At 32.0% G+C, this 13850-nt stretch overlaps 1 protein-coding gene across 1 annotated transcript; it reads left to right on the top strand.

Moving 5' to 3' along the window:
* Nucleotides 1-937: 937 nt before the first annotated feature.
* On the top strand, nucleotides 938-11828 carry LOC134716132 (zinc finger protein Pegasus-like). The gene is made up of 3 exons (XM_063578918.1): nucleotides 938-1054; nucleotides 7725-8207; nucleotides 9211-11828. Exons 2-3 carry the CDS (start codon nucleotides 7733-7735, stop codon nucleotides 10464-10466), a joined length of 1731 nt encoding a protein of 576 aa, XP_063434988.1. The 5' UTR covers nucleotides 938-1054; nucleotides 7725-7732; the 3' UTR covers nucleotides 10467-11828.
* The last annotated feature ends 2022 nt before the right edge of the window (nucleotides 11829-13850 follow it).

Raw genomic sequence — 13850 nt, forward strand, 5'->3', positions numbered from 1 at the left:
ATATTTTTCTGGTTTTTTTTTCTCTCTGTAATTTAGATATCTGAAACATAGTAAGAACCTTCAAATGATCAGAAGAGGCTTTAAGCTCTGATGTACATTTTTTGTAGGTATGTAGGTGTGTTTACTATATGACTCTCCGTGAAGCGAACAGACTTGGATGTAGATGAATTTAAACTCAGTTCATTCTGAAGAGTGTAGTGTTTACGACATACCACAACCACACAGTTGGCTTCTTTGTCGGCAGGTATCAACACAAACCTCTTTGACAGTTATTATCTGTAAGACTTATTTTGGAAATAGGCGTATTGTGTATGTGTTCTCTTTTATTTACTTCTGAATTATTTTCAAAATGTGATATCCCACATTCAAGCATTTATTTGAATAAGAATGAACATTTTTTTATCAGATTTTCAACGAGGAAAGAGTGTAGTTGTAACTTACGATTGCGAACTTTCCATTTCTAAGTAACAACATTCCAGCAGCACTTGCATACGGGGTATATATCTCCCAATTGATACGACATTCCCGTGCTTGCATTTCCTATCATGATTTTCTCGGTTGCTGCTCACAAGGAAGCTATTAAACCAGAGACATATATGTGTATATATGTCTCTGATTAAACCAAGAGTTCCAAATGGTGAACAAGTTTACAATAAATACAATGTGAAGTTTTGTTCAACCCATTTTGTAAACTGTTATCAGCATTTTTTTTCCTTTTTGTTAACTGTTTTTGTCCTCCCGCTCAAATATGACTATTTTTAATACAGCAACCGACTGAAAAAGATTTATTGTTCTTGGTGTCTTTTCCTCCATGTAATAACAGGACACACAAATTCAAATTCAAACTAGGCGTTAAAAGTGTCGTATTTAATCAGTGATAACAAGACTATCAAAATAACAATACCAAAGTCGATGCCAATTATTTTTAGTTCGTTGCATAGTTTTTGGTTCTCAGACTTATCTTCTGTCAGAACTCTCCTGTGTCAAGGTGAAGGACACGAAAATGGAAAAACAGAAATGACACAAAAATTGATATACACAGATTTTTATCCTTGTAGGTCAAAAATTATCGTAGAACGACAACATTCTTTGAGAGCTTACATCATCCCATCAAATTTTAGATAAATCTTGTGAATTCCTAAAATCAAATGTCTATGTACACAAGAATCAAGATGTGAAAATCATCATCCTAATTTTTTTTTTAAATACACACCAACGTGAGACGTGAGACTGACTCATGTTTTTTTCAACATTCAGTGACACGAACACTCTGATTAAAATACTTATCCAATATTGACACTTCACATACAAAATGTGGAAACACTCTGATCTACTTTCTGTTTTATTGGGGCATTATTTTCTATTTCTGTTTTCTTATACTTATTTTTCTATTTTCCCTTTTTTCCCCTTTTTAGCTCACCGTTGCTTAAAGAGGGTTTCAGGTCCGTTCACCCTGAGTTTACTCGCACATAGAGTTTGTTCGCCCTGCTAAAAAATATATTAAAATATTCAGGGCATTGATGATATTATTCAGATATTTCTTAGTATACATGCAAGGATTTGTATAGTTAGAAGGATTGGAATCTCGCGGTTTATCGTAATCTCTTCCGCGGCGAGACTTCGCACTACTCACCACTACTTCTACATTTTGTACTCGTCACTTACGATATCGGAACGTAATTTTTGTACACATGTATCGAGTGGTTTTCTAATTTTTGTCACGTATAGACAATAGTGTTATGGTAACGGACTTTATTCATTCTAAAATGTAATCATTATTGATCATTATTGATTACCGCTTAATTTTCAATTGACAAAATAGCGTAATTTAAGTGTTTTATTTAATGGACATTGTACGCAATGTGTATTACGACAGTTGACAATGTGTTTGTATGTAACTTCTGCAAATTTTTATTTTCAGTCAAAAATTGCCAAAAATCTCATTATTGTAAATGATGTCATTATAGCTATTTTCAACTTCGGAAACTATCAATCTGTGGAAAACAGGTGCAAAACCATATTTGTGGCAAAAAAGAATTGACCTCACATTTCAGGACGATTCACTGCATAATTTGCGTTTTATATACATGTCAGTGGCTGATCATTTTCATAAGGTTGGGACAAGTACTGTTAAAGAGGGGTCCCAGTGCTAAACCCTATAAAACTGCCTCGATCTTCATGTTACTCTTTATGTAGCTAGCCGGTTTCAATCATCATAACCGTGATAAAGCCATTACATTTTAGCCAGTGTGTTCTGCAAGCAATGTTTTTAATTGTACTATGAAATAAATAACATTACATCTTTAAATGAACTTTTCTTTCTTGTCAGAGTACTTAACTAAATTTGTGCATGAATTAAATAGGACAACCTTATAGTGTCAGCTCTCTGTCATAAATCCACTCAAGTAGTCAATCATGAAATTATTCCTGGTTATGTATTATACATGTAGTAAAATACAGAAGTTAACTTGAAAAGAGCGACTTGTCATATATCAAAGAAGACTTCTTTCATCTTTTTCTGACTATACATAGGAGGTAAGTAACAGCAAATTACACCAAGAATTAAAATGAAAGTCTTACTTTTCTGTTAGTAACTTTAATGCTTGCTAGGTCTTAACTGTGGCGACTAGATATTTAAATCAATAAATGTCTTTATAACATGACAAAAATGTTTAATGTCTAACAGTAGATACTTTTTGTACAATTTTGGCTTGTATTGACTATAAGCACAATTACAAATATACATGTAAAACAATAACTTTTGTCTATCAATATAGAAGTAAAGTTTGATTGAATAATTGCTTACCGGGACATCATGATCAACATCATTTGGACTTGGGTGAACTAAGATGTCTAATTCGATTGACAATCATACCACACCTCTAAACTTATATATACAAACTATTGTTTTTACATGTTTTATGTATGGACTGTTGGTTTCATTTATCTATTATACATGTAGACAACTAGTTTTTAAAATCTTCATTTGATATTAGATGGATAGTTGTCTCATTTCAATCATATCCTATGTGTCCTTGCTTATCTTACTACACATCCTCATAGACATTAATCACACAGATTTATATGAAAAACTGGATAAATAAAGTCTGTGACAAGAAAGAGAATAGTCAATATACCCTCAACACCAAGCAGATTAGGCCAATATTAAATGATTCTGGCATGTAAAAGAATTTAAAATATTCAATGATTTATTTTTACGTTAAAATATAGATATAATCTAGTTCAGCTGGTATCACATGCACATGATTATCTATCAAGTCACTATCAAATTCCCCTACACACAAAGTGTAGCTCTCCATTTTTTGCTAAAAGAGATTGAATGTTAATGATCCAATGAAATAATGTTGGTATATCTTTCCATAGGTGATATTCAGAGGAGCGTTCTAGTCGATAGTCGCATTAAGTTGTAGCAATACTCAAGTATTTCTATTTGAAGACATGCCATATGTTAGTCCACATAATTAGTGCATGAATGGTCAACTGCTTAAGACTTTTTTGGGGACTTTTCTTGTGCCTGGACTTTTCTTCTTAACATTCACCAGTTTGGGCATTTTGGAAAATACTGGAAAAAAAATGTGTAATATAGTTACATGTGGCACTAACAATACAGTAGCATATGGCTTAAATAATTCCAATATCAAATCTGTCTTAACAATAGTTATATTACCTCAAGATCTTTGTTCGAACACTTATATTTGCAAGACTAATGTTAGTTTTCTAATTCATGGGTTTATGCTACATATATGCCAGCTTACACGTGCAAATTCAGGAATTACCTACATGTAGCAACATTTCTATATTTTTTTTATATTTTCAATATTGACTGTAGGATCATTTGATGTCGCAACCAAAAGAAACATATACTTTAATGGTGCTTGCTTAACTACAAACCTATGTACACATTTACATATCATAATAGATAACGCAGGACCTAAATGAATCATTAATTATGTAGCACATTGTCATAACATGCATGTGGGTGTTCATACGACAAATGAAATTTTCATATTTTCACAATATTGAAATTATTAAACAATAAAAAAATATGGGAAAATTTAATATTAAGTGATTTAAGAAAAAAACTGGAACTATTTGAGTCTTTCTAAATATATATATATAAAATAACTGAATAATAGCTATAGCCAACGATTTATCTTACGGGGCAATGGATCATAAAATAAAGATACAGTACACTACAAAATATAATAAATAACCAGTCTTAAAGGGTACAACATTTTTTTGCTTGACAGCTATGCAGGAAGACACCTTGCAAGGATTTTTTTTTATTTCTTTCACACAGTTGCAGGAAAACATCTTGCAAGGCCTTTTTAATGTATACTTTGACGCCATTGAACATGCTGAAGGAAAAACAAATGTAGCCTTGTATAAAATGTTTATAACTTGTAATGCATTTGATATGTGGTATAAAGTGGGTCTCATTGGGGGTCTAAGCGTGACCCGGGATTGCTGATTTTTGTAAGCGTCAAATTATTGTGTCGTGAAAACTGGAAATGAGGTCTTGCAGTACCCGGGAAATGACAAAAAAATGAGAATTGCTTACGTATATAGTGTAAGCAGGATACGGGAATCTGTCAAAACAGTAAGCAGGATCCGGGATCGGACCCCCCCCCCCCCCCCCTTCCCCAATGAGACCCCCTGTAAACAGATAGAGATTTAGGGAGTCCATAACAATACCATGCATAATAAAGCTGGGTGGCAATGATTTATAATGAAGACAAAAACAGCACTACCTATGCATTATTTAATCAGCAGATGCGCAGTGTTGGTGCATTAACGTCAGTAAAAACGTACATTCATTTGTACACAACGACAACGTGATTTACTAGGAAGGTCAGTTACCGGCATTGGGTTGAACATTTGAAAAACTTACCATCCATGCAGCTATGGTGTTTTCTATGGAACATGGCTTGTTAAAATAGACTAAACTTCAAAACACATGGTTTAACGGTTTCATTTCAGGAAGGAAGTATCGGCTGATTATGACAACTGGATCCCCTCCCAATTTAGGCCTGGTAAATTGCGATTCATCTGAGAACCACATTGATTTTTCAAGACAGAAAAGTGTCACAATTACCTTATTTAGCGATTTGAGCTTTCCTCTATACACTTTATCACTAATGTTTTACATTTACAAACAAGTTTGAACATCAATCAAGACCAATTAAAGAACTTTATTGATTTTTCCTAAGCCACCCCCATTTTCGCTCCAGAACGCCATTTTTGTTGTAATCAGCTCAAAGAAACGGAAAAATTAGGAAAACTAATGCATCAATCACTACGAAATTTACTCAATACACGGAGAAATCATATACCTTTCAGAAAATATTAATTTTATCACTCATCTCCGTATTTTGAGGAAGGAGTATAAAAATAGAAAATGATGTTTGGACCGCCCAATAGGCGGAATAGGGTGAGGTCACTTCGGTCATTATGCAAATTCATTCTATGGAGCCGTGTACTCATACTGCGATCGTAAAAGTTATTTATTACACCAGAACTATTTTAAACTTCTTATTTCAAGCATAAAAATTGATAAATATGGATTATAATACTTACATATCGGGTGTCAGTTTGTTTAGGTGATGCAAATGTCCGCCATTAATCAAGGCACGTTTAGCATTTTCCAGATGCATCACGGGTAATCTCACAAAATCTCGCGTCGCATAAGATATTATACTACAGTCTATGCAAAAGACCACGAGATTCCAATCCTTCTAACTATACAAATCCTTGATACATGTATATTCTTGAAATTTATGGAAACTTGGCAATATTTAAAACATTGTGGCTTGTTTAGGATTATTAATTGTTCACTGAGTATTGTGAAACTTGTCTTGGACGAAATTAATAATACAAACAAACATTTTGTTTTAATAAAATATTCAGCTTAAAATTAATTAAAACAATGATGTAAGAACTGCATGTAAACATTGATAAATCATGAAACGGATTTACAAGTTCATTTATTAATTTACTCTGAGACTAGTCTCAAGACTCGGTTATACTGCTTACATTCATGATTGACTGGAAACAATCATTTTGTTAACAAATATCACTGAAGATAAATTTTATACATTGTACTTTTTTTATTGTATTCAGTCCAGTCATGCCAGTATTCAATTCTGCAAATCAAAGGGAAAATGATAAATTGATTGTGGCACTATAAATGTTCTATCAATTTTTCAACAAACTTTAACATATTTTGTTTTGACAAATACTTACAATTGTGTGACTAGACAACAATTAGAAAAAAAATAAAAATCAGGGTGAATGGACCCTGGACAAACAGGTATCAAAGCAAACAGGTACTAGGTCGAACGTGAATTAGGTTGAAGGAACCCGGATTCCTAAAAGGGCCCCATGTGAGCTTATGCCATCACTTGGCATCCATGGACTTAAACTATTTAAAAAATCTTCTGCTTTGAAACTACTGGGCCAAATACCTTCAAACTGTAAATAAATATTCCTTAGGGTATCTAGTTTATAAATTGTGTCCAAAGTTTTGATCCATTGACAAACATGGCCACAAAAGCTGAAATAGAACATACATGTAGGGGTCAAATGCAGTTTTTGGCTTATACATGTATCTTAAAAAATAAAGCTTTTAGAGCAAATCTGACATGCAGTATAATTGTTCAATTGATCAACATCTATCAGGCCTGAAATTTTCAGACAAATTGAACAACACATTGTTGGGTTGCTGCCACCTAATATTATTTGTAGTTTTTTAGGAAATTTTGCAGTGTTTTGTTATTATCTTCAATATTATTATAGATCTATAGATATTATAAGTCCATTTGCCAATTACAGATTTGATTCTGCCATTAGACATAATAAGATGTCTTATTATACCAGACAAAATCGGCGTTTGCCAATGCAAAGTATATATATGATGAATTGAAAGTGATGTATCAGCCGTTTAACTAATTTTTCATAAAAAATAATTTCTAATGTCATAAGTATTTAGATTAACCACAAATTAATTTAATTAAAACGTTTAAAACATTTGAAAGCCTTATATATTATTCACGTGACGCACAGGTAAATTTGCTCGTTCTGCAAGCTCCCCATTATAAATGAAAATTAATGTCCCTCATAAGGGAGACAATTGAAAGAGGGATCTCCAATTACAGGGTCAATTAGGGGAATTGGCAAGTAGCCTATTGTTTCTCCTCCTTTTTTTTTTGAAGTTACTATGTTTTAACATGTATGCACAATTTAAAAAAAAAATATACTGCTTGCTCCACTTGTCATGCTTGTAAAGGACCCCCTTCAACAACTCATTTTCCAGAATTTTTTACAATAAAAAAAATTTCACTCACTCGCCCCATATTTTTTGGAGCTTTTGTCCAAAGAACTATGCATCAAATTGGTGTGGCCTAAATGCAAATTTAAGTACTTAAATTTTACAGAATTTGAAAAATATTAAATGTACCTATCTGCCTATACATGCTATATGAGATTTAAAAAGAATTATAGAATTGTAAACTTAAATTATAACAAACTCTTTTTAATCTTATTTTGCTAATTATTTTTTTCTGTTGTCATTGTTTGTTATCTTTTTATTTAAATATACATGCAGAAGACCATATAAAAATGTATAAATTAGTGAGCAGTACATGTAGCTCAGACTTCATCTTTTTAACTATTAATACAATGTTGTGCATACCTTTTCTTTTCAGATTAAACAATGACTGAAAAAGAATTTGCCACATCAGACAATATTGTAGAGTCAACAGGCAATTCAATTGATGCATTGATTCAGGCAAGTTCTATGATACAAGATGACAACATAGATAACCACTCACCATGTCAAACAAGTTTTGAAGAACAAAGGGAACTAGATCGTTCATATATACAACAAAATGAAGATAAACAGTCACCACGGTCAACACAGAGTTCATCGCCACAGAACCTATCACATGACACTGGTTATCAAAACAGTGATGCAAGTTTTGAAGATGGTCGATTGGGATACGATTCCATTAAAATGGATGATGGGGAAAATAATGACGATTTCCCATACGGCCAGTACATGGACTCGTCACCAGAAAATGTTTTGGATATGAGAACAGGTTCACCAACTAGATTCTACAAATGCAGATTTTGTCCATTTACAGCAAGTACATATACACAACTTCAACTTCATATGCCTAAACATGGAGGTAAGATTCAAAGGGAGATAATTAAAAGAAAAAGGGAGACAACACTATGGAATTTGAAGCCAATGGTCAAAAAGATTACTGATTTCAGCCAATATATTTAGGACAAGAACATAAAATTAATCTTATCTGAATGTTTGGCAAAGTTGGTAAAACCAGATACAGCATGGGAAAAAGACTGTGAATGACTCTAACATTTAGCTGGTGTAAAAATATTGTTAAACCCAGATGTAAAGAAAGTAATATATTAATGCACATGCATGTACAACACGTACATACATTGTAACACCTGGCTTTCCCACAAAAAAAACACATTATATATTTAGATAAAACAACATAATTATTCAAATAATGTATGATATATTTGGGAATCCAAAATAATCCACAGTTACAAATATTTTTTAAAACATCTTACTTAAAACTCATCAATTTGATTGTTGCATTCTACTTTGTCCTGAGTAAAATAAGTTTTTAAGATAAGGCTAATATGTATACATTTTGTGCTTCTGTCACTTCTGTCTCTTCATTTGTACTTACCTAATTATCAAAGCATTTTATGTACATTTCTGGTTAGACCCTTTTAAAAGTCAATTAATATATATATATATATATATTTATGCAAGGTCTTATCATATAAACATGATAAAGTCTTTGTAAAAATGAACTTACTTTCTTACCAACCCTTCATCTGAGTAGGAAACAAGTACTGTAAATTCAGAAATTATTGTGATGTTTTTATCAATGTGAAAATGGGACAGGGTAACCATCGCAATAATTTAAACTTGCATTAAAAATAAAATTGTACAATAAAAAAAGAAGTTTTCTTAAGAACTTAAATTACATTCTAGTCTTAACTGACAAAATCTCAATAATAAATGCACGCAATTATTTCTGAATTTACATTATATGTATGTGTTTGCAGAAATGAATTTATTTATGCTACATTGTTGGATCAAAATTCAATTGAAAATCATAAAAAAGTTTAAATTCTTATTTTCTATTTCAGGTGTGAAGGCATTGAAATGTTCATTATGTGACTATACAACTAATGACAAAAGTAATTTCCGTCGCCATAGAAGACTACATATGGGCAGCAATCCTGTTAATGTATTAAAGTGTAGTAAATGTGCCTACACAACCATTCTACCAAGGAAATTTCGTGATCACTGCTTACAAGCTCATAATGACAGAATTGAACCAGCAAGAGTACATCATTTTGAAACATCAGTGCACTCACCATACCAACCCCCAACTTTTCACCAAACCCCCTTGCAAATTGATACCTTGGATCTCAGTGCTCATGGTCAGCCATCACCTTCAAATTCAAACATGACAGCAACTAATGCATTACATTCATTACTATCAGGCATCCATCCGACACAATTATCGTATCGCCCACAAAACAATCCAACTTTACAAACCCAATGTCTCAATCAATTTAGTAATTATGTACCACAAGTTCAACGTCAAACTGAAGAAAATCACATGGCATCAAACTACTTAAGATCTATTGTCTCATCCATTATGAACACCAACATGCCACCAAGGGTGCCTGTCACAAGTACCATGACTTCATCTGGTTATTTTCTGCCTAGAAGTACTGAGGTTCACCGAGAATGTCAGTCGTCATCTTTATCATCAAATTACCAAAGTAATTTACCAAGCTCAAGACAAGTAAAAGTCAAAATAGAACCTCGAGATTACGATGAAGCAACTGATTTACATGTATCAAGTTCTGGTCCCCCATACAGAGCACCAAAAGATATGTCACATCGGATTAACATGCAACCCTACCAGCAAAGACTTGTAGAAACATTTGAAAATAATTCACAAAATGAGTCATCAAACTGTATGGACAGCATCAGAACAAATTCTACCGATTCGTCATCATCACAACAGGAAGTTAGATCAAGTGCAGACAATGTTGTCAATACAACAGTCAAATCAGAAACTACAACAATAGGCGTGCAATGTGGACTTCACAAATCTGATTCATTAATAGAAATTTCACAAACTCAACCGACTATAGACTGTGGTATTCAGTGTGAATTGATGCATCATTCAAGAGCAGTAGCAGCAGATTGTCCAGTCAAAGAAAACACTTGTGGTCACTGTGGCATCACATTTGATGATGAAGTTTTATATTCTATTCATATTGGGTGCCATAGCCACACTGACCCATTTGTGTGTAATGTGTGCGGGAAACAGTGCTCTAATAAATACGGCTTTTACTCTCATATAATGAGAGGACATCACTATTAAGAAAATGTTAATGTTTTGTTTCTTGCAATACATGTAATTACAAACCTGAAATGAAAAGTCATTTTGACTATTTTTATAAACTGCAGCATCCCATTTTTGTAAGCACAGGGGGAATTAGACACATTCTAAGGTTTAAAATTTCTAATCTGTATTTTTATTGCTAGAGATTTCTTCATTTTTTCCACTTTTAAATACTGTAAATTCAGAAATTAATGCGAGGTTTTTATTATTGCGAAAAATGCGACTGAGTTGTAAACGCAATAATTTAAACTCGCATTTCGAAATATTTTATAGGAATTTAACAGGATTTTTCACAAAATCGTAAAAATTAAAATCACATTTAAGTCTAAAATGACAAAATCGCAATAATAAATGCACGCAATAATTTCTGAATTTACAGTACATGTAAGTATTGTACAATGGAAAAGTCATAACACAATTTTTGCTGTTATTGAATTTAAATTAAAAGCTGACAGTGCAAAAGCCTGTTGCAATTTGGAATTCCTTATACAAATCAGAAATTTTATTTAAATTATATTTTGCAATAAAAAATATTAAGCCATTATTTAGAATCCACATGAATAGAATCTAACATTTGAAAAGAATACTACTTATGCATATCTTGCAAATGTCAAATACTATTGACAAATTGAATTATAGATAATAGGAAATGTCTGAGGGTGTTATGAGGGAAATTAATGTCTTGCACTCTTCATTTTTCTGTGTGTTTGATGTAATACAATTAAATTGTTACATTTCAAATAATGTTAATAATTTGTGGGAAATGATGCATTTATGCTGACTTATCTAGGAGTTAAGGCAAGTCAGAAATATTTCAGTCCATAGAAATCACAGGGTGAGAAAACAGGGTCATTCATACCTGCCAACTGTCACTATTTGCGGGGGGATTTCCCCCATAGAGGCTCCCAAATTGAAATTGTGAAATAGCAATTTTGTCTACAACTTTAAACAAAACAATTAATTTTACAATTACTTTGGGCTTGTAAAAGTATGATGAAGCCAAAAAAAAACAATATTTAAAACGTATTTGAAGGCCCCCTTGAAGTTTTTTTTAAAACATATATGGCAGCCATCTTGCAAACAAAACCCCCATGGCCATTTTGAAAAGTTGGCAGGTATGCATGGTCTGTTGGGGGAACTTGAAGCATAATGTTTATTTTTTTGCTTTAAATGCTGCTTTATATGGAGTTATCTTTTTCAAATTTAATGTTATACAAATTTATTACATGTTTTAGAACTTTATTTTTTTTATTTGAAATATACATTGTACCTTTATTTTTATTTTTTATCTAGAAAATTTATGACTATGTATTACAAGTAAAAAAGATATAAAAAAATTAAGCTTTGTTCATTCATCATTATACAGGGCAATAACAATGCAGGCTGTTCATCACGAAAATAGCCTCAAAGATTCATTAAGCTTTTACTCAATGTTGAAGGCCTCACTGTGGTTTTGAAATTAAGTAGAGGATCTTCATATAAAAAAAGGCACCATTCTTTTGCTTTGTATTTTCTAAAATGTGTGTAGGGATTTTGTATCACAACTGAGTACACAAAATTACTCATTCTCCATTCCTAGACCAGAAGTTTTCTTTTTTAATTTGACTGTTTAACAGATAATCCATGTATATACAATATTGACACATTTTTATTTTGTTTTATTGGTAAAAAATGCATACATTTGAAAATATGTAGGGTAAGCACTAAGTTTGTGATGAATAATTGAAGTTAACATATGAAAATTGAAATTCTGGGACTCCCTGCTAGGGGGATAGGCAAATGAATATTTGGTTTAAATTTTGACTGTTTTAAATCAGGTAATTAACACATCTCCTGAATTTTTGTTGTAAATGTCCTTTAAAGCTGAGAAGGTAACACTTTGCCAACATGGGGTCTAGTATAAATCATACACATTCTGATATGAAGTGGCTTTGTGTGAATAAAAAGAGGTGTGATGTACAATATTAACATCAATGACACAGAAACAAAAAACAACTGATGATATTCCTCAGATGAAGACACATAGCTCTAAAACAATGGTTAATAAAAAGTTATAAACAAAAATATCCCACAGAACCAAGTTTCATAGGAAGGGTCACTGGTTTATTTGAGAAGTTCAGATAGTTTTTTCTGAGATCAAATCTATAACTTGCTAATAAAGACTATCTATAATGTAACCGATTTAGAGTACATGTATTTGCCTTGTAGGTGAGGCATCTATTTGAGATATCACTTACAAAACTGTCTGCTTTATACCTATCGAGTCAAATTAAAGAAAAGCATGAACATATCTCAGTTTAGTTCAACAATAAACATTTTTTTTACTCTTGGTGATTACATTTGAATAGAATACATTATTCAAGCCCATTGCTTTGTCCAGGCTCAAGTTATGGTAGCATCAAAACTAGCAGTAGGTTGATATCACAAATGAATAGGATTTTCCTCAAAATTGTAAAAATTAAAATCGTATTAAGTCAAAAATGACAAAATCGCAACAATAAATGCATGTAATAATTTCTGAATTTAAAGTAATAACTAGCTATAACAAACTGGAAACTGATGTGGTATCCAGGATAGGATAGACTTTACAGCACTAGATATTATTCTTAGATTTTTAGCCAGCTTGTTATAATTATTTTTTTGTGGTCAAGTCTGTATCATGGGTACTTTAAGCAATTAAGGTAAATTATATTTTGTGTATGTCATGATTGTAAGGAGTACATGTCTGACTGGCAGGTTTCATTTGACCATGATTTCAGTCCAAGGCTCATCCATGAGTAAAGTTTTTGTGGTTTAATCTGTTTCTGTAGACTTATAAGGCAGTCAGGGGTACTACTTGTACAAGTGTATTTTATTTACTTAAAGAAGTGAAAAAAAATATACACATATAAGTAAATAAATAATGTTTGAATAATCTCCCCTTAATTTTCTGAAAAATTTACTTGTATAAGTAAATTTTTCTTACAATCCAACAAAAATCCTCAAGTTTTGAGATGTAAAATCATGCCTTTAAAATTTTTTCCCAGGTTTGCTCAAATTTTTTCATTAAAGATCAATGTTTCATCTCATTAATTCATCAAAGAAACTGATTGAGCAAAGATCTTGTATATTTGCGCAAGGCCTTCAAAAATTGCTCCTTTGGGGCTTGTAAATGAGCAGTGTTAAGAAGATAACAAACAAATGGGACTTTCATTGTCCATGAAATTACACTTGAATGATTAGCAAAGACATCTGTAAAGGTTACACAATTTAAAATTCTATTAGAGCAAAGAAATCTTAAGAAATCAAGAAAAGAAGAAAGGATGATTTTTTTACTTATACAAGTAAAAAATTCTGAATGCCTAAGGGACATAACTAAGCCAA

This window comes from Mytilus trossulus, chromosome 4, assembly GCF_036588685.1.
Source record: "Mytilus trossulus isolate FHL-02 chromosome 4, PNRI_Mtr1.1.1.hap1, whole genome shotgun sequence".
Lineage (NCBI taxonomy): Eukaryota > Metazoa > Mollusca > Bivalvia > Mytilida > Mytilidae > Mytilus > Mytilus trossulus.

Excerpts from the sequence above, each read along its gene's own strand:
- LOC134716132 (XM_063578918.1), top strand. The coding sequence starts at position 7,733 with ATGACTGAAAAAGAATTTGCCACATCAGACAATATTGTAGAGTCAACA. Across the intron at positions 8,208-9,210 it reads TCATATGCCTAAACATGGAG|GTGTGAAGGCATTGAAATGT; the intron begins GTAAGATTCAAA and ends TTTCTATTTCAG.